At 35.8% G+C, this 22,824-nt stretch overlaps 2 protein-coding genes across 5 annotated transcripts in view; one reads left to right on the forward strand and one right to left on the reverse strand.

The window, feature by feature from the left end:
• LOC136849777 (calcium-activated chloride channel regulator 1-like) overlaps positions 1 to 22,824 on the forward strand; it is an 80,101-nt gene that overhangs the window by 40,460 nt on the left and 16,817 nt on the right. The window contains exon 2 of the mRNA XM_067123182.1: positions 8,078 to 8,375. Coding sequence (XP_066979283.1) covers positions 8,078 to 8,375 — 298 coding nt within the window. The remainder of the gene's footprint in view (positions 1 to 8,077; positions 8,376 to 22,824) is intronic.
• On the reverse strand, positions 9,776 to 12,972 carry LOC136849778 (uncharacterized). 4 transcript variants are annotated; one of them, XR_010856422.1, is made up of 4 exons: positions 12,854 to 12,972; positions 12,311 to 12,416; positions 12,053 to 12,152; positions 9,776 to 10,656 (listed from the first exon to the last, which is right to left on the reverse strand). XR_010856422.1 is itself a non-coding variant. In XM_067123183.1 (4 exons), the coding sequence occupies exons 1-4, from the start codon at positions 12,885 to 12,887 to the stop codon at positions 10,631 to 10,633; spliced, it is 330 nt and encodes a 109-aa protein (XP_066979284.1). In that variant the 5' UTR covers positions 12,888 to 12,971; the 3' UTR covers positions 9,776 to 10,630. The 4 variants fall into 4 exon arrangements, 1 of the variants encoding a protein (XP_066979284.1); XR_010856421.1 differs by having other exon boundaries at positions 12,734 to 12,971; XR_010856420.1 differs by having other exon boundaries at positions 12,759 to 12,970.

Below are 22,824 nucleotides of genomic sequence, written 5' to 3' on the forward strand. Positions count from 1 at the left end.
AGGTTTATGGGGTACGAATATCTACTGCATATTCTTTGTGCGTGTGCGTGCGTGCGCGCTGGTGTTTGTGTGTGTAACATGACCTTAATCTCTTTGTTTTGTATTTTACAAGTTTTTTTAATTAAGACTGGATACACACTCTCTCTCTCTCTCTCTCTCTCTCTCTCTCTCTCTCTCTCTCTCTCTCTCTCTCTCTCTCTCACAAATGGTTGACCGCATTACCAGCCCAGCCCCTCTCGGAGATAAATCAAGATGGAGAACCTTTTCAGCGGTGTGTGTTTGTATCTTAAAATAACTCCCCATTTTCCCTTATGAAGGGAGAAGATATATTTGTTCTCAAAATCAGATTACTTTATTTCGAAATCAGTGGCCAAAATTTTTCCCCTGTTTCAATATGAGAACTAAATTTCCTTGCATATCTGTATATGTGTTTTTTGTAGCTGGCGACCGACTTCACTTTTAAATTAAGAGGTTCATTTAGTTTGATTGGGATCTTGAGTTGCCAGTTGTGTATGTCTATGTGTGTGTGTGTGTGTGTGTGTGTGTGTATATTTTGTGCCATATTTCATACCCTTTGAGAACTGACGTATTTATTTTAAGATGTTCGTCTTGCGCATGTTTCAGTTCATTTAGAATTCTGGTTTTTGCAATATAAAATCATAACACTTTCAATCTTGTCATTTTTACTTTCATTAAAGTTGAGACCTTAGTTGCAATGTTCGTATTTAACTGATACTTTCCTTTCAAATAATACACTTTAACTGCATAATCTGCTGTATGCACATCTAACAAATGACACTTTTTTAGGTTGATTTCTTTTAAGAATTGAAGAGTTCAGTTGTGGATCACATCGTAACTGGTTACCATTCAAATAATAATGTATTAAACAATGTTCCTTGTTACAAGGCCATTAATATATATATATATATATATATATATATATATATATATATATATATATATATATATATATATATATATATATATATATATATATATATATATATATATATATATATATATATATATATATATTGTCAAAGAAGGAAAAGGGTAATATTGTATTTGATCACAATGCAGGGCGAAAAAAATTTTTGTCAATAATTCTTTGCTTTTGCAATGCTTTTTCTTATTTTAGGAAGAAATGCAGTTTTCGCTTGCTTAAATTATTCGTATTTACTATACATTTTGAGTTATGCTGTTTCACCATTACTATACTACTACCCCTGTAATAATAATAATAATAATAATAATAATAATAATAATAATAATAATAATAATAATAATAATAATAATAATAATAATAATAATAATAATAAAAATGATTCAGAAAACAGAAGCCAGAGCACACCATGCTTAAGTTCATCTACAAGAACAGTGAAATTAAAAATAGTCAAAAAAGTAGTAAGATACTTTAATGCCATCAGATTATTGCACTTATATTAAAAGATACAATTAAGGCAGTGTGTAATTGGGGGAAAGTTAATTATGGACTTGAATGAATTAGATATTAATGAAATCTGATGGCAATACAATGACGCAGCAGTAATGAATAATTAATAAAAGAACTGTTATTGTCACTAGAATGTGAAAGCAGACCATAAACAGTAACACAAATTTCTCTCTCTCTCTCTCTCTCTCTCTCTCTCTCTCTCTCTCGGATCTTGCCCTACATGCTGAAAAATATTTGGTCATTGTTCTATAATCACTCTTTTTTATTCAGTTACATTATCACTATCTTTTGTTTTGAATTTTGTTATTCTTCTACTTCTGCAATAACACTTTTCCTTTATTCTGGTTTGATTTTTGATATTCAAATTTTGCAATAACACTTTTCCTTGAATCTTTTATTATTTAATGGGACATGTATACTGTATTATTGTGGCAGAAATCTACGCTACGGTTACCTTTAAAACATAACCCCCCCCCACCCATCCATTTCTCAAAAGGAGGTACTCCCCCCGCCCTTCCCCTCCCTTCCAATAATACCATCCATTGCTTCCAACTCACGTGTCATTATAGGCTCGATCTGGCCACTCGTGGTGGCCTATAGGTCTATGCTTGGTGGTTGGCCACCGTCCCACGGGGGTCATCGTGGTCCACTTACGAGTCGTACTGACCACTGCCGCATCTGTCGTTCCGCGTCGCCCCTGTTCCTTTTGTCAAATACCGACAACACATTAGCGGCTTTTTTTTTTGTGGGGGGATAGGTAAGGCTGTTTTCCACCTGTTGGTCCATAGGCCTATCTGGCTGTAAAATGTATATTTTTTATATATTCTTTTAGTGCGTTTATCCGCTCAGGTGTTATCTAGCGGTCTGATCTCAGGTGTTTTTAACGAATTTTCGCGATTCCTTTTGGTGGTCGTGGTGCATGGAGAGGAGAATATGATACGTGAGTGGTTCTAGGTAAATTCCACCACGGAAAATTCCACCAGGAAAATTTCACCGTAGGTAAATTCCACCACAACAACAAAAGTTTTGTAATATAAGAAAGAAAAATATGAAATTTTAGCTCATTTTATTCTGACGTTAGGACAAGAAATAATAGTGAGTACATTAAAAAAAAGTTTTGAAAAAAAGTTCAATTTATTTTTAAAAATTATGAATGCAATACTTCTTAGAAATTGCTGAGGGTTTATATTTTGATAACCTTGCCCTAGCTTCTTCAGTCGTGCATCAATAATTAATCCTTCCCCCACCTAAGTGCAGTGCAGTTTCCACAAACTTGGATATGTGGATGTTATCGATGAGCGCAAAGCATTGTGGAACCCTTCTACCAATTATTTGATCTTGGTTTGTCATTGAAAACGCGGTCGAGTACATTCCAGAGTTGAATAGGAAAAGTGCTATCTCAAAATAAGTGATAAACTCGGAAGGGATGTCTTCGTCATCAGACAAATCTTCAGATGCGTTGACAACGTCTACAATTGGTGCAAAAACGCTTAATTTTAAGCTGAAAACTTTCATCGGTGTTACATCTCATACTCTCACCAAGTGCACATACTTTTAAGCTGAAAACTTTCATCGGTGTTATATCTCATACTCTCACCAAGTGCACATACTTTTAAGCTGAAAACTTTCATCGGTGTTACATCTCATACTTTTAAGATGAAAACTTTCATCGGTGTTATATCTCATACTCTCACCAAGTGCAAATACCTTCCGCCAACAAGGCTGTCCAAGATGAAAAACACACCCAACTATATCTGAATGTGGAAATAAAGAAACAAGTGAATTATGGAGAACTTTTTCAAAATCAATGAGACAGGTCACAGGTCGACAATTTGCCCTTCAATCACGCCCAGCAGACAGAAGACGATTATATGGGTCTTCTTTTTTGTCAGGAAGTAGTAAGGCAAATAGTCGGGGCACACATGACCTTCAAATGATAGTTAGTATCACTAACTGACATCACAAACTAGGAGATACCTTGAAAGTCCCATCACAAGCCCAATTCTTAGAGCTTTCTAGATCATCCTGGCCTGTTTCTGAGGAAATAACTAAAATTCTGTCCGGGTCATCAATGCCACTGTCAAAGGCCAGAAACCAGGAGACATTTTCTAAGTATCTAACTGTTCAGGAATTTCAAACCCTGACCTACAAGCTGAAAGTACTGGGATTCTTAAAGCACGCTGCCTCCGGTTACGTGTGTTACGTGCAAGTTCAGGAATAGTTTGCAACTGTGATTGAGCTTCCTTATCGAGATCTTGTACAGCAGTAGCTATTACTTCTCGTGAAGATACTGTGCCCGTTTTCATTACTGCATATTTCATTGGACAAACTGCCTTTCGGGCATTAACGTGTTCACTGCTTGCAGAGTGATTATGGGAGCCCGATGAAAATATGACTTCTGCTTCACTGCAGTACTGTTTTAAGTTGTATGTAGTCTAGCTCGGCAACCTTTATAAAAACGCTCACAACACCAATAAGTCTTGGTTTTGCTACTGTTATCTCTGATGTGGTAAATGTTGCAGCCATGGTTGATGGCTTCAAAGATAATAAAAAATAAAAAGGTAGAGTATGCCAAGGGAGAGCTTAGAATTCAAAAAAAAAAGGAAAGAAACCAACGGTAAGTACAAATACCCAACGACGCTAATTACCATAAGTACTGTTCAATTATCATGCAACAACAATGACAGCCATTAGATTTAAGGAGGTATTTATAAAACTCACGCCTTGTTTCAACTGCTTTAATTTTTGCAACAATCTACAGTATATATTAGTGTAGTTAACCTTGGGGCCTCGCCTCGCAGTTGCAATTTGAAACAATTGTTGGAAGAAAGTGGAAAATAGGATAGAAGAAAGAGAACACGAACGGGGTTGCAGGAAAAGGAATGAAAGGGGTTACAGCTAGGGGTCGAAGGGACGCTGCAAAGAAACTTAAGTAATACCTACAGTACACCGCGTGAGGTGCAATGACGACACTAACCCCCCCCCCATTCCCCTCCTATGGGGGAAACATCTTTAAGGAATGGTTCAGACACCCAAAAATGTACAAATTCGACAGTTCGTTTTAAACTCTTTAAGGTAGTTATGTAAACTGCTGTCCCAGAATTGGCTTTGTACCTACATGCAAAGTTCCATGTCACTTAACCGTGAGGATATATAAGAACACGAAAGCATTTAGTCGAATTTTTATTCTTTGACCGTCCCAGTAACTCAGCGATAAATCGTCCATATATTTATGTTTGTGGGCGTAATACGGGTAGATTTAGACTCACATGTGATTTGCATATGAGAAATTTATGAACAAAGCGAGAGATAAGGATATTCACGTATTTAGAATGTTATGCGTGATTTGCATATGGGGAATTTATGAATAAAAAGGAACAAGAGATAGATAACATTCGCTTACAGTACGTACACCTACCGATAAAAATAAATGTTCCATCCGCCTCCCCTGGACGTGAATAAAGGCGATCTTAGCTTACCACGTCTCCCCCGAACTGCTCTTTGATTTTTGCATATCGTTGTGATCAGCCGGGGGAGGAGCGCAAGGGAAAGGAGCCCACTTGTTGTTGCTGCTGCTGACCCGTAAATAGTAAATCCACTGGCTCTCACCCTTCTTGTCTCGCTCTGCAGACCCTCCCCCACTTTGTTTTTTTTTTATAATTTTTATTTTTCTATTAATGGTTATGTGCCTTGTTACTCTTCGTCAGCTTTTAACTTTATCTGCTCTTGCAGTGTGGTCTCTTAATTGTGTGTGTGTGTGTATATATATATATATATATATATATATATATATATATATATATATATATATATATATATATATATATATATATGCCCTAGAGAGAGAGAGAGAGAGAGAGAGAGAAAGAGGGAGAGGGAGAAAATTTCAACAAGATTTGTAAAGTTATAATTCAGCTTCTAGTAATCTAGTAAAGTTGCTCGCTCTTGACTGTATGAAGTTGCAGTAACTGTTTTATATATATATATATATATATATATATATATATATATATATATATATATATATATATATATATATGTATGTATGTATGTATATATATATATATATATATATATATATATATAATATATATATATATATATATATATATATATATATATATAAAACCACAATTACCCTACCTTCATACAGTCAACAGCGAGCAACTTTACTAGAAGATGAACTTTAACTTTCCAAACCTTATCAAAATTCTCTCTCTCTCTCTCTCTCTCTCTCTCTCTCTCTCTCTCTCTCTCTCTCTCTCTCTCTCTCTCTCTCTCTATGTCATAGAAACATTGACTTCTGCGAGCTCCTTTTCTTTAATTTAAATCATTTGCTCTTGGTAATACATATCCCAGTTTTTCAGTATTTTAAACATTTCTACGAGTTTAGAGAGGCGTTGTTCGAAATAACATGCAATTTTATTGTGTTACTGTATAAGCTGTTCTTGTGTTGATGATAATGCTACTACTACCACCTGAGTTGATATCACGAAAGCAATTTATGCCAGTCATTCGACATTAATGTGACGTTTATTGAGTTAATTTTTTATTTTTCATGTACCAGTACTTTGACTGCAATTTTAGATTAGAGTTTTTTGTCTTTTCTGTAGAATAGTGGAATAGAATCAACGTACTCTCATGCTTTGTATGAAGTGAACTGCCATTTTAACTATTGTTCTGTTGAATCAAGGATTATCCCCTAGGGTGGCAAGCTTCCTCAGCCTCTGTATATTTATATTTGGATTTTTTTTTTTTTTTTTTACTTTTGGGCTTTGAATTTTACCCTCATTCTCGTTTGAAAACCAAAAAAGACGAGTGTCCAAAGAGGAAAACATACTGAATCACGATTTGCACTGAAAACTTGCACCAAAAACAAAAATCGAACTGCTCCACTCGCATTCTTGTCGTATACCAAAAGTTGCAGTGCTCCGGCGAAAAAGAATAATCTTTTTTTATAACATACCTTCCCTTGTGCAATGTCAGCCCTTCGGAATCTCCCGCCGATCGCACCTTTTCCCCCCCTCCCGAATCATCATCTATTAGATGCTACGTCTTCATTCCCCTGACCAGCGAACGTATCTCGCTCTTATCAGTTCTCCTTTCGTTGTTCGTAACGAGACGAAATGGCATTGTTACCCAGACCACTTCTTCGTCTCTCTATTTCTTTGCTCTCTTGCCGAGTACCCCCACCCACCCACCCACCCACATCCCTGCTCCCACCCACAACTCATACACAGCCCACCCCCCTTATTTTCGTTTATCAGATTTGAGTCCTCTCTCTCTCTCTCTCTCTCTCTCTCTCTCTCTCTCTCTCTCTCTCTCTCTTCTAAAGTGATGTTTATGTTCTCTATCACTGATTCGTCCCAACATTGGTGGTCTTTTGAATCAATTTTGTTTTTATTTTCACTTGCTTTGAAAATTTCCTTCGCTTGTTGCGTTTCATGTAAAATGTCTTATTGTCTGTTTTATTTCATTACTATTCTCCCCGCGTCAGCATTCTTACGTATTCTTACGTATTCATCCCAGTCACATTCATGGATTCTCTGCCATTTCCATTCTTCCCATTGTTCCCTTCTTTCCCCCGTTACTTCTTCACTTCCTCTATTGCCGTCAAGCCCTTGTGGATGTTAAATTACAAATCGGCATGATATCACGACCCCTCGCCGCCCCGCGCTGGATATCTTATACAAAGTCGACTCAGCGGTACCTGATGCGTTGCCAATTAAACGCACCACGCCGGGCAGCAAAACCATACTTCATTATCATTTAGATAACAACGGAGATCATCATAAATTCCGGTCTCCCGGCCCGAGAAAGAAAAAGAGAAAGAGGGAGGCTGAAGGCTGAAGGCCTTTCTTCGGGAGGAGAAGGAGCGGTAGGAGAGGAGCTTCAGGGTGTTGTACCGTAATCGCGGTTTCGGGAGAGATTTATCATTCGCCGCGGACTGATCTCGAAATAAGAACTAGATCAACGCTGGACGTCCTTATCGTTGGGGGTCCCTGTTGGTCAGCCTAATATGGCGGGCGGTAATCTAGACTACAATGCCAAGTCAAGTCTCATATCCCTGTGGTATCCATTGCGCCAAGCCTTAGCTATGTAACTGCGTTCGGACGCCACCGCGGGTCGAACATTGCTGTAGGCCTGTCGAGATAAATGATACCGTGCCCTCGTAATAGAAAGGGGCAAGAGGCTTTTGTTGTGTCGATGATAACAAAACACCGCTGGTAGGAGGCTAGAAGTATCCTTTCTGGTGTTATGTTCTTGAAGTTGGATTTCGGGGTGATCAGGTCTTTGCTGAGGTGTTTTTGATATAACTTACATGAGAGTCCCAGTATGATATGAAGTAGATTGAAAAAAATAAGGCGTAAAAATTTTGTAGGAGTAATTAAATTGTTAATCTTGATTCAAATAAGGAAATCTGTTAATTTACGCAATACCTTAATGATTCTAATTTCACATTTCTCTACAAAGAAAAAATTGTTCTCTCGAAGGTTAAGGAACTACGCAGTGCTCTGTTAATTTTTTTTATTACATTCCGTTCTATTCCTGGATACGTTTTTTAAAATTCCATTTTTATATTCCATATTCTGTCACATTCAACCCTCAATCTCTCAATTCCAGAACTCCATAAAAGCTGCCTCCAGCGCCATCTTCACCGCCACCAGAGGTCTCGCCAGTTTCCGCAACGTGAAGGTCCTCGTTCCGACCACGTGGGACGCCACCTCCTGCCAAGCCCTTGGGGACCTCCAGGGCGCCCTTAGGGAAACCTGGGAAGGCGCTGACTTCAGGGTAACGAAAGGCAGTCACCCAACCCTTGGGTCTAAGCCTTGGACTTTGCATTCTCAAGGCTGCGGGAAGACTGGGGACTACATCTCCCTTGGCCACGAATTTCTGCTCTCCAATGAGACTGCGTCAATCGGTGAGTTACTCGTTCGTTACAACAATTGTTTTCTACGGCAAGCATTTTCTCCTGAAAGGGAGGGTCTCCATTGGAAAACGATATATATTAACTCTTGCTCCGTGATTGCTAACCGTTCTCGTCAGACTCAGATCTTTAACCACCCATGCTACAAGTAGTTCTGTAACCGTCAAGTACCAAATTTGCACGATCACCTAACCTTTAAGCTCTAGTAAACGTAACTTTCAAAAAAAAAAAAAAGACAGGAATAATACTGTCAGTCTATTACTAAATTTCGTTAAGATACAAATAGTAAATTAAAGCTCTACTTCTGTCAGTTTCAGAATAGACCCAAAATTCAAACTTTCTAAGAAATAACTTTTAAAACCTATGACCAGGGCTACCAAACAAATCGCAGCTAATCAAACTGTCAGGTGCCTGAAAAAAAAAAAAAAAAGCAAAGTCAAGCAAGCAGGTGGACCGAAAAAATACGGTATCAGGTCAACAGAGGTGAAAAAATTGAACTGAACATAGAATGTAGACCAAAGGCGTTGAAACGGATATTAACCGCAAAATGGGTTTCCAAGGTGTAACAGGAGGAAAACCTTGCAATTACACATTCAGTTGTTAGAGGGTTTTAAGTAGGATGGAAGACAGAATATGAATGGAGGCACAGTAAAAGAAATGAAGGGTTGCAGCTAGGGGCCGAAGTGACGCTGCAAAGAACCTTAAGTAATGCCCGCAGCGTACCGCACGAGGCGCACTAACGGCAGTAACCCCAAAAAACGGCCACCTCCTCCCTACGGGGTAGAGGCAAAAAGTACATAGAAATCAAGCGGCCAGAACTGAGTATGAGCAGTAAAATCAAGCATTTTGCTTGTTAGACAATATTGGTGTAAATTACTAGTAATGGTCAAGTTTCGTTCGTTGTACGAGTGCCATAGCCTAACGTAGGTCTGTCCGAAGTTTTATTGGTGTAAAAAAATGTAAAATTCCTCATATCATATAACAGTTACGTTAAAGCAAAGTATATTTTAAGTTTAATTAATCTTTACATGACTTAAGGAAATAGCCCAATAACAAGATTAGCTATAGCTAACGAAAGAATTAGTATAATAACCATTTTACTTAGACATCAAAGAATGAGTTTTTACCAAGTCATTAAAAACCCCTCTTAATCTCTGCCATAAATCCAGTTAACTGCCAGAACGTCACTTTACATTTTTTAATCGTAAAGCTCTTCAAAAATATAGTTGGTGCTGCACTAAGTTTATACAAATATTCTAAACTCAAAATTGTCTATCTTTATTACGGACAGCTCTAAGGGCTTTACATTAAATTTGATAAGCCAGTTTTATTAGTGTTTATATTAAACAGTTTACGCAAGAGATAGGCTAGAGGAAAGAATCAAATGACAATCATAATACAAGACATGATTTATTAAGAGTTTCATAATTCCTGCCTCAAGACAAATGGAAGTATCCTTAAACTTTTAAGGCTGCTTGAAAACCTAACCATACATTTCACTAATCTTATGACATTACATTGTGTGAGCGAATGCGATGACTTGACCTGGGAGACGCAGAAAGCAAATGAAAGTGATAACGGTGTTTGATGGAAGTAATAGTGAAACACTGCAATGCAGCTGCTTCTTTATGATATGATAAATGGATATCTTAAGATCTTTGAGTTAGGCCGTTTCACTCCAGAAATGTCAACTTTGTGAGAGGACACCAGTGTTGAGTGGCAGTATTCACATTACTAGGAGAGGGTACATTTCATTATGGTTAATGTCTTGTAACTTCTGTTTTGGTGCAGAAATTTCTTAGAAGGCTGCAGCTTCTCTTTTACATTATTATGTACCTTTACTCAACTGACAATTTGCTTTATCTTCGTGTAGCAGGTTTCAATTCCTGTCTTACTCAAGAGCCTTTTCATTCCTTGCTCTTTCCTACAAGGAACATGGAATGTAAGATAACACAATGTTCTCCTTTTCCATACTGGTAAAAAGGGGGTTCTCAAAATTTTCGGTGGAGAACATTTGCCAGTGCATAGTTTCCAAACAGGTTTCTGATTAATGGAGGGCTAGATGACCATGCTTAGTTTCAAAGGCTAGTTTTCCGAACTTGAAGTGTGCATTTTGTTGGTATGCGCCAAGTCGATATGGAAACGTCCATTTGTTGAACAGTATCTCCTCTCGTCTTTAAAACCTTTGTTTCTGCGCGTTTTATGACCAGCCCTCCTACAACCACCATCTCATTTTGTAGTATAAAAAATTAAGAGGCACGAGGTTTAGTAGTACCTGAAAGCAGTGGAAAAACAGTGATAACATTGCTTAGTGCTTAAAGTGGAAAAGCAGTTTTACGTCAAAGGAGTGCAGTACCTCGTACGACCATTACGAAATTGAAAAATTTCGTCTAGAACCATCGTGCTCCGAAGTAAAATTAAGGTTTGAAAATGAATACAGGGTTTAAAAATGAAAACAGTTCAGGGTAGCCTCCTTGTACCCATATATGATTTAAAAAGGTTTGTGAAATAAATTAGTGAAATAAATCGAGTAACCTGACCATTTTAGATTGCTGTATCCTAACAAACTCCTCCAGTTTACCCCCAATCAAGCTTTCGAAAGTACAGTTTACCCCCCAATCAAGCTTTCGAAAGTACAGAAGTCTGATAGCAAAGGTCCACTAGCAGAGCCTAGTCAGATTTATGGTGCACATTAAATGATTTATAATTAATGAAACTAATTCCATAAAGTATTTCGCTAATTAAAGTAGAGTGGCTAAGTTTAATTTCAGAAGTAAAGTTTCAGGAAATATGTTTTGGCGTCCATCTTTTAGTTGCGTAAATTAAGCTCAGAATAATCTCCCTTTTAAAGATACAAAAAAAACACCTTTGCTGAAAATGATCATTTAGGCATCTTTTAGAGTTGAAAAATGTTTACTCTACCATTTAACGTTGAATCAGTTTTGGCGGCTAAACTGGATTTACTTACTTTCCCAGTTGAATTTATTGGTGATAACATTTAAAATTTCTGCATCAGAAATGGTTATTATACTAGTCTTTACTAAATTTCTGCTTGACTAAGAATCACGTTAACAGTAAAATAAAGTTACGTTGATGTCTTCATTTTAGCATTTTAAAATAGTTTACATACTCTAAAATTAGGGATAAAATCCTCATTCAGTTACTGCTGAACAAGAAATTTGAAAATTAGACCAATTACATAAAATTTGACATTAAAATTCAAAATGTGTAACTCCTTAAATCAACACTAATAGTCATTAACTTAAATTTACATTACAAAAACGTTAAGAGCAATGAAATATGCCAAATAACTATTAAGGCTTATCGAGTTTCAGTTTTAAATAAGCCTTTCCGTTACTTTCAGCTGGAAACATTCTGGGCAAGTTACATTAACTTATAAAAATGGCTAATCGAATGCACTTACTGCCTGAAAGAGAAACTTTAGTTGGTTAGTTGGTAATTTGTTGAAACCCCCCACCCCCCATGAACCTGTCCATAGGTCTTTTGACCTATGGACAGGCAACCTCCCATGAACCTGTCCATAGGTCATAAGACCTATGGACAGGGCATGGAAGGGTCCTCCACCCCTACAGGGGCACCGCCCTTGTAGGGGTGGAGGAAAAAAAAAAGCCCCACGACAGTTTGGTTGTTATAAGAATCTGAAACCTCACCTTTAATTATTAAACAGAACCTTGATGAACCTTTCTCCACATGGGCACTATAAGAACGCGCAGTCCTGGGCAAAAACTGTAGGGTTGAACTCCTTAATATCTGAAAGAAATTATGAATATTTATTATGGGTTCAGGATTACCGTGCATGCTAAACCATCTGCATTCATCATTATGTTTACCATGAGCAAAAGCATGTGATCACATTTTGACCTATAAAATATATTAAGCCTAAAGAACGCAGTTGACCGAATACTAACCTCCATAAAAGTAAGAAAATCAACAATCTTAAGCTGGAATCCAAAACCACATATCAGACCGGTACAAGTTTTCACTGCGGATAAAGTCCGCTCTGCTGGCCGCAACCTGAAATAGGTTAAATTTGTAGATTGGACTTCTGTGTACTTTGACCTGTCAAGTACTAATTATGGTATGGTAGGGATTTTGGAATTAGACTAGTTGTTTGTGACTGGGTGCAATGTGACATTTTTAAAGAAATTAAAAGTAAAAAAACTTATTTACGAAATTGTACCAGCCATCTGTTAAGAAAACAGTAACAAAAGATTAGAGAGCATTTAAAGCTAAAATAATTGCTGGGGTATTTAACAAAATATTGAAATCAGGGGAGTAACACTAAACTCAAAGGGTTACTTTAAATCGAAAAGAAATCAAAGCTAAACTACTTAAATAGGTAAACTTAAGGTCTACTCAGACTGCAGGTTCCCATTTCTTCACAGACTCGTGGAGACGGTTATAGCCCATCGTACACCGCATTTGATGAACACCAGCACACAAAACTATACCAAATTCCTCCAGCGCAGCCAAATGGTAGTCCATAGTAATGAAAAGACAACGTCGAACAACCCAATAACACTCAATAGGTTTCGGTTCAGCCGAAGCAATTACAGAGAGCTTACAGTGGTTCGCTCCTGCCGAGATCAGTTCTCGATGACGTCATCAGCAAGGACGATTGAGTCATCATTTTCAAACATGGACTACAAAACGGCAAGACAACTCTGCGTCAGTCACTTAAAGCATCAAGAGAAGTTCGGTCTTCCAAAATGTCAAGTGACAAATAATACGTTGAAGGTTATGTTCTGCGGCAGATTCTTCAGTTAGTATAAAGGAATGGGTAGGAATATTATTTAGATACTACTGTAAACATTACTTGCAAAAATCTCGGTCAGTATATTAAAACCATAAATCCCTGCAGGGTCGTTTTTGGTTATTTGTGCTGAGCGTGGTCAAATCCCAATACGAGGCGATATAGCAGTCAATCAGAAATGGCTATCTAGAGGAAATGATATTAGATATGATGATGATAAAAATTCCATAGCGACACAATTGTGAATCGTGACCCAGCAGCGCTGTTATGAACAAACTGGTGTTATACGAAAGGATGAACCACAGGAAAATAATTTTAGATCGTTGCTCTCTCTCTCTCTCTCTCTCTCTCTCTCTCTCTCTCTCTCTCTATATATATATATATATATATATATATATATATATATATATATATATATATAAATAATAGATATATATGTATATATATATATATATATATATATATATATATATATATTTATAAGTACATGAAGACTGGTTACAGTAATATAAAATACAGTTGTTCTTCCAATATTAAAATCGAGAGAAAAGTAAACCAGTGAAAAATAACGGCGGAAAAACAGTAAAAATCACTGCTGTTAGTAGTAATATCAGTAATAACTATCGCCGTGACTGTGACGACTACCGGCGTAACTAAATAGGGCACAGCTCGGAGCAGATAGTAATTTTGTTAATGAAAGTTTCTACAATAGTAGAGAGAAATGCAAACTATACTTAGATCAAGTGAGCACACGTGGGAAAAGCTGGGAGTTCGCTTTATGGCTTGCTTTTTTCGATAAATATTCTCTCTCTCTTTGTTTTTCCATGGTGAACAATGTAATATATATATATATATATATATATATATATATATATATATATATATATATATATATACATATATATATATATATATATATATATATATATATATTATATATATATATATATATATATATATATATTATATATATATATATATATATATATATATATATATATATATATATATATATATTATGTATATGTATGTATATATTACTTGATATCAAATCAATTAATGTTATTCAATATTCTCGATGGTATTATCACGAAGGAATTTATATGATAAAATGGACTGGTACTGCCGAGTCCCAGTCCATTATCACTTATAAATTCCTCTTCGGTGATAAATTTCATCGGAGATATTCCCAAGGCAGCATGAATTTTGAATATGATTATTTGTAGTTTCATGATTAGAGAGTAATCACGGTGTGACGTAACATTATATATATATATATATATATATATATATATATATATATATATATATATATATATATATATATATATATATATATATATATATATGAAATTTTATCACACTGTGATTTATATACAATCATGAAGCTGCAATGTCGTTTTTAATATATATATATATATATATATATATATATATATATATATATATATATATATATATATATATATATATATATATATATATATATATATATATATATATATATATATAAATTTCTCCAGAGAATTAACCACACAACGGTCACTGACACATTCATGCTTTAGCTGCTGATTCATGGCTACACTCCCCGTGCAGTAAAACTTCCACAACATAACCACATAACACCCCAACAGACAGCGCGCCGAACCTCCCTACACAAACTGCATTCTTTTGCTCTCTTGATACTAAGGCCCTTCTGTCCAACACCGCTTTCACAATATCCAACCCTTTCTAAGTCTTTTGTTTCTTATTCCTCTTAACGCTCTTATATTATACATTCCTCACCAGTCTGTCATCGCCCGTTCTTTCCACATGACAGAGCCATCAAAATACTCTCGAAATACTTTAATCCGTCCTTTTACCAAGGGCAACCTTTTTACCGTCCGTTCGTTATCTCACATTTCTCACCCTACCGATGTTTCTTTATATCGCATAAGCTGGGTAAACAGATCATCTCAAAAAATGAAAGGTTTGACCTTTCTTTTCCTATCTGAATCCGGCATCCACACATGCGTGCCTTTTGCAACAAATGCATACAGACATACATATATATGTTATATGTTATATATATATATATATATATATATATATATATATATATATATAAATAATATATTATATATATATATATATATATATAAATATATATATATAGAATATTATATATATATATATATATATATATATATATATATATATATATATATATATATATATATATATGTATATGTATATATATATCATTCCTGTATACGTATGAAATTATTGAAAAATCTCAAAAATCGTACAAGATCTCGCCAAACACCTAATCACGCAGTTAAATAGAACCAAAGAGAAAAGGAGAAAAGAAAAATTCCCCGCAAAATATTTTAATCCCGGTCTCCGGTTACCTAATGAACGTGCAAACGCCAGGTGGGGTTGCGAAAATCCCCAGAATCAGCCGAGACAGGGAAAAAAAGCCAAGAAATTAAGGAAAGATAAGAAATTAGGGAGAGAAGGAACTGACAAAACCCGCCACGAGATGACCCCGGGCGATTAGGGGGGACGAAATTACGGTCGGGGAATGACGCCGAAATCAAAACGGAGCGGAGGAGATTGTCGGCGGGAAATCAGGATGGGAGAGAAAGCTGCTTTGAGATTTTCGGAGTAAATGTTTTTTTTTTTTTATTCCTTTAATTTTTCTTTTTCTTTTTTGCGTTTGACTTGCTTTTAGGTGTGATCGTAATCCTGATGTGGTATTGTACTTCTGTAATTACAGTGAAGGTATGAACCTCGTTTCTCAACTTGTTTATACTTAGGAATGTTAGATGTTGGGCCTATGAGTGTGATTCCCTTAGAGTTTCTTGACGATAAATTTTTCGTCGCCCATGACAAGAATTTAGTTTGCCCTGTAATAATATCTTCGTTGTTTTATATCTACTAGAGACTATGTTAAGTATAATTATATGTTTGAACATAACCTTATACTTTGACCTATGGCCAAACCAGCAGATGCTGAAATTTATGTCAAGTCACCATGTAAACATTGTTTACCCCCATAGATAAATAAGTTTGTGTTCATAATTATTGTTTATGCGATTGTGTATTTCCGCAAGGAAACCAGGCCCTTATTTTATGCTTGCTTTTGGCTTGGGTACAGACTTCGAGGGACTTCCATTTTTACATATTGACTTGCTTAATCACTTTATGGTTTTTATGCACATATTGATGATTACGCACGCAATTGCATATTGCGTTGTATCTAGCATTTTTTTCATGTACATTCAATATTTTCATAATTCTATGAATGCATTTTGTTAGCTTGATGAACTTGCTTAGATGCTGTATATGCGTTGTGGAATTGTACTGTACTGTTTTTTTTTTATGCAGCTGTACTGTTTTTATTGATTGTTTCACATATGCAGTTGCTTTTACAGTGTAGAATTTTGTTTATCATGTGCAGTTCGTATTTTGCATAATTGTATGAATACATGTTGACTTAAGGTGCTGATTGTTTTACATATGCAGTTGCTTTTACAGTGTAGAATTTTGTTTATCATGTGCAGTTCGTATATTGCATAATTGTATGAATACATGTTGACTTAAGGTGCTCACTAACGTGAATTTAGGTGCATATGTGTGCGTTCTGAATATACATGAAATTGATATGCATGTATGTGCGTTTTGCAATTGTACTGTTTATGGTGATTGTTTTACATATGCTACTGCTTGTACAATATAGCATTTTTATCATGTGCAGTTAGCCTACTATTTTCATAATTGTAGAATACATGTCGTTAATTGAGGTGCTCACTAACATGCATTTAGATGCATAGGTATGCGTTCTGAATATTTAAGTATACACACTCGCCTTCACCTTTCAGAATTACGTTACGTCCACTGAATAAATAATGGCGGCAGTGAGACAACATCGAGATCAGAAATCAGGTCCTTTGGCCTCCCGCCGGTTGTCTCGTGCCCACCACTGCGCCGGTGCTGACTTTAAATCAGGTTTTGTTTGCCAGAGAGAGAGAGAGAGAGAGAGAGAGCATGATACCCGCGTTTTGAATATCTTAACTATTGCATATAATAACGGGTACGGCGGTAAGTACAATATAGATTTAACTCAGAGAGAGAGAGAGAGAGAGAGAGAGAGAGAGAGAGAGAGAGAGAAGGAACGTTTCGAATGCTTCAACGGCTACAGATGCTAAAGCTTGTAATAATGACAATATTGATAGCAACGATAGTAATAGCAATAATTAGAATAATATACATACCCACCCAAACACGCACGCATACATCTAAAAAAAGATTCGCTGAGCCTCAGAAGTAACCCATAAACAAACAGGAGACACGACCGCCCTAAAAAGAAAAAAAAAAAAAATAGAGGGTGACCAAGAAAAACATGCTCTGAGAATAGGTTGTCATTGAGATAAAGGCCCGGATAGCCCGGGCAGGTCCTTCCACTCGTCGACTGTGCTCTACAACCATACACCGATAGCCATACCTGGTAATGGCTGCGTGTAGAAGGGGGTCTTAAGGCGGGGATTTAGGGGGTGGTGGGAGATGGGGAGGGGAATTGTGACGACCTATGGGGCCCTGTATTGCCGATCCAAAGAAGGGTAGAGAAGAATTGGGGCACTGGATCTTTAACCCCCCCTTCAAACACGCCGTAAAGTGATAGTGATTTTTGCTGAGGCTCGAGAAGACTGTTTTGGGGTTTTGCAACGCTCTCTTGAGGTTAGGTTCGTCTTGGTTCATCTTCTTCCTCTTCTTCCTCTGGTGTACGAAGCTCCTAGTCTTGCAAAAAGACGCCGATCTCGCCGCGGAGGAGGCGTCATGTTGCAACACTTATTTGTAAGGCATGTGTGTGTTGCAACATCGTTTCTTCCGTTTGTAGGTGTGTTTGCGGTTGGGGCGGTTGTGTATGTGAGAGAAAGAGCGACGGTAGAGTGATGAAAGTGAGGAAACGAAACGTATTGGAAGGTTGTTGCTTTAGTGCAGACATGTGTTAGAATGTCGATACTGATATTTATGAAGGGAAAGTTCTGTAGGTATATATATATATATATATATATATATATATATATATATATATATATATATATATATATATATATATATATATATAAATAAAGACAGTGCCACTAAGGAAAGAGAAACAATGGAGTACTGACTGAGGCGCTGCCTTTATATAATTATATATTCATCACGTTCCATATTTTCATGATTATTATACGCATATATATATATATATATATATATATATATATATATATATATATATATATATATATATATAATAAATAAATAAATATTGTACGTTTATAATTGGCCTTGTTCATTCAGTACTCATATTCAACCGAAGCTGAGTAGCAGTGGATAAGTCCCGTTACAATGAATCCTTGTGTGGAGACCCGGTTTAATGAATCATGATCTAGGAGAGGGAAGACGAAACTCACTCCCTAAAAATTTGAGAAAATTGTTTTAACCTGGATCTTAGGTATCAAAAAAAGGCAGAGGATGGAGGGAGGTGGATTAGATGAGAATACACGATGTCACAGGTTGATGATAGTTATAATAGAAAATGTGAAAGAAAATTACATGATTAATATATATATATATATATATGTGTGTGTGTGTGTGTGTGTGTGTGTACAAAGCATGCGTATATTATTATATATATATATATATATATATATATATATATATATATATATATATATATATATATATATATATATATATATATATATATATATATATATTAGAAAATGCAGTGCTGCAGGCCTTTTTGACTTCTAGTCCTTTACTTAGAGTCTGCTAAGTAAATGACTAGAAGTCGAAAGGCCTTGCAGCACCCCATTGTTTCTCTTTCCTTCGTGGATTTTGTCTTTATGTATATGTATATGTATATATATATATATATATATATATATATATATATATATATATATATATATATATATATATATATATATATATATATATATATATATTCATCGTCTTCCATATTTTCGTGATTCAGGTATACATATATGTATCCATATACATACATATACATCTATTTATACATATACAAACACACGAAGACAGAAGGGGAGGAACAAACGGAACTGGAAGAAAAAATTGAGCGGAAGCTAGTAATAAATGTAGAATAGCGCAGGAAAGAAAATAAGTCTCAATTGCATCACCAGAACGGAAACGTTCGGCGCCAACCGAAGCATAAACTGCTATCATTAGTTCCGCTTCCGAAATCTTCTTCTTCTTCCACTGGGCTCTTTGGCGACCGGAGCGCCTTCCACAGGACCTGTCAGAGGAATACATATTTATATTGTTTACTTGTTAGATATGTAATATATATATTGCAAAATCCACGTCAGGTGAGTGAAAACCGGGCTTTGAACAAGTACTTTCGTATTTTATTCCACATTACATATGAATATGTGATATATATATATATATATATATATATATATATATATATATATATATATATATATATATATATATATATATATATATGTATGTACTGTATATGAATATGTGTTGCAAATACGAGCTCATTAAGCATTGTGTACTTCATATACTGTAAAAGCGACGACAATTGTAAAACTTCTGGTATTATATTTTTGAAATATACTTTATATATATATATATATATATATATATATATATATATATATATATATATATATATATATATATATGTATGTATGTATGTATGTATGTATGTATGTTTTATATATATACAGTATGTGTGTGTGTAGAGAGAGAGAGAGAGAGAGAATTTCTCTCTCTCTCTCTCTCTCTCTCTCTCTCTCTCTCTCTCTCTCTCTCTCTCTCTCCAAACAGCCATAGGGCAGGACTGCCGACATCGTCAGCGCCTGATTCTTTTATCTCCCTTGATGGACATCACGATGTCCCGCCAGGTCCGAAATGACTTAAAAAAAAAAAAAAAAAAAGGAAATAACAACAGTTGTTTCTCAAGACTCAAAATCGATTGATTTTTTTCTTCCTTTACCTTTTCAAGGTATTTTGCCACTTCATGTTTTTTTTTCGGCTACTCAATCGTTTTACAGCTATTCTTTTATTGGTATTCGAACACGTACGTATTTTACAGTTTGGGTAGCGTTTTATTTCTTTTACGTAAAATAGAGACCTTTTATTATTATTATTTTTAATATGATTGTTATAATAATAATAACAATAATAATAATAATAGAATGAAAATTATCGAACGTACTAAAAGTGCAAAGTTATTACCATTGTTAAATACCATTTTTATTGGTTACTTAAAATACATCTGTTTTCATGCTTTTTATGATGACAGAAGGTCTGATAGGTGAAGAACAGTGTGGGTTTAGCCAGGGATGAGGGTGTGTGGATGAAATGCTATGTTATGAAACCGTTATATCTTTCAACGTTAGCGTTAAGAGCAGTATTTGAAAAGACGGTGTGTTTAGAATTGCAAATAGACCAAAAAAAGCTTACCTTCAATTAATATCTACGAAATGAGATTTGTCCTTCACAGTATGTTAATCGTAACTGTGTGAAAATTTCACTCTACCTTGAAGTTAATTGTTTATATATATATATATATATATATATATATATATATATATATATATATATATATATATATATATATATATATAACTTTGACCTTTTTATTACTGCAGGCAAATTAGCCCCCACCAGCCGTATCCGTATTATAAATTTTAGATAAATACTCATGTAAACATTCCTCCGCGTTAGCCTTGAGCAGAAAACCTTGAGATAAACCTTTTTTTTTTAGGTAAAACATGTAATTCGATTTAATGTTTAGTCCAGTGTTGTTGTGAGACCATGTAGCTCAATTTAGACTAGATTTTTATGATACTATGAAGGAAATGCCTAACCGGAATTCAATCCTGTGTTTGTTTTCATGATGTATCAAGTTTAAATTATGTATAAAGTTTAAACTATATTTGTTGTGCGAATGTTTATAAAGAAATAGAATCCATTTCTGTGGTTTGTGTGTGTGTGTGTGTCTGTGTGTAAAGCTTTGCTATAGATTCCAACTTCATTTTGTTATAAAGATTAAATCGTTTTACAGATCGGAATTTCTTGCCAAGTTTTTCAGCTGACTTATATGGTTTTAGATTTCATGTTCGTGAGTTTATAATGAAAACTTTAAACTTTTTACTTTTACCTTTTCTGTATTGCCCGGAAATTATTTATGAAAGTGCCCAGCTAAAAGCTGGGTTTGCTAAACCCAAAAATTGGTCATTCGCTTTTCGTGAAATTTCTCGCCCGGTCAGGGAAAACAAGATGACGACGATCAGTCACTGTCGTTCCCGATTACCGTCCACGTCACGTCGGAAAATTTCTGTCCTTTCCGAAATAACCAGGGACAGATCATAAACACCTAAGCATTACTCGTAAATAATCCCAGATACCAGAACCATTATCCCAGATATCCATTATCCCAGGCAGCCATTATACCCGTCGGGTTCGGCGTTGTCGTCAAAAGTGCGTCTCCGAGTTTGGATGAAGGGCATTGGAGAAGGGCCCCCTCGTCCGTACCCACCTGTTACGCACCCGATAATTAGTGGGTATTTATTGGGTATAAATGTGTTATTAGAGCAGCTAGAGGCGTCAGTGGTCGGCGGGTGGGTTTGGGGGCGTTGGGCCAGGAAGAAGGAAGGGTGATTTTCGGGGTTTTCGTGGATACGGACCGGGTACCTCCGATGTTCCACCGGGGTACCACCATCCCCAAGGGGGTGGGCCACATGGTCTCATTGAGGTTTAGGATGTGGGGAGATAAGCACCTCCGATGCTCTCTTTGGTATATAGACACGTCCCGTCACTCGACCCAACAAGATCAATATCGCGGCTCGCGATGACGCGTTGACAAAGATGATGACGATGATCGTCGTGGCGACGGAGACGATGAAGACGATGCCTGTGACGATGATGACGAGAAAATGGTGGCCCGCGTGGCCCAGATTGCAGTTGTTGTGATGCGGCTGATGGTGATGAGAAATGGTTGCGGGTATTTGGCGACGGTGCAGAAATATGATGCTCCACCGCCGTACTGATTTCGGTCAGCCTTTTTTTTTTTTTTTTTTTTTTTAATACTAAGTCTAAGGAACGTCACGAGGTTATTTCATAGGTATACGTTTAGAATTTAATCACAGCACTTTGTTTAATACCGTTGATGATGAAATGTATTGAATTACAACTCGTAATGTAGTAAGATTCATGAACCTCACGATGTTGTGTTGAATGTACTTATTTTGAATTGAAATTCACTATAGCCTACTAATATTAACGAAGATAAATTGCTCTGAATAGAGGCCACAATTTATCAGTAGGAATCTTTTTTTAGGCAGCACCTTAACGCAATTTTTCATGTCATTTTCTTGTTATCTGTAATATTGGTAATGGGAAATATTAATAGTCATGCCATAAGCACTGCAGTGCCTTTATCAATTACATTATTGGTTAAAAAATCCACATTTATATAGTATATTCATATGTATATTTGTAAATATAACAACAGAAGCTTCCTGTTTTGAAAAACATGCGAAAGCTCAAGTTGTGATGACTAATATACATATGTATATTCAACTGTAGGTTTAACCTTAGCAAAAAAAAGCATGACGTGTAGTGTTGTGTCTGCGACAAATTACATTTATTTTCAGA

The sequence above is a fragment of the Macrobrachium rosenbergii genome, chromosome 21 (assembly GCF_040412425.1).
Source record: "Macrobrachium rosenbergii isolate ZJJX-2024 chromosome 21, ASM4041242v1, whole genome shotgun sequence".
Lineage (NCBI taxonomy): Eukaryota > Metazoa > Arthropoda > Malacostraca > Decapoda > Palaemonidae > Macrobrachium > Macrobrachium rosenbergii.

Excerpts from the sequence above, each read along its gene's own strand:
- LOC136849778 (XM_067123183.1), bottom strand. The coding sequence starts at position 12,887 with ATGGACTACCATTTGGCTGCGCTGGAGGAATTTGGTATAGTTTTGTGT. Across the intron at positions 12,153-12,310 it reads ATTTTCTTACTTTTATGGAG|ATATTAAGGAGTTCAACCCT; the intron begins GTTAGTATTCGG and ends AATTTCTTTCAG. Across the intron at positions 10,657-12,052 it reads GTTCTGTTTAATAATTAAAG|GTACTACTAAACCTCGTGCC; the intron begins GTGAGGTTTCAG and ends CACTGCTTTCAG.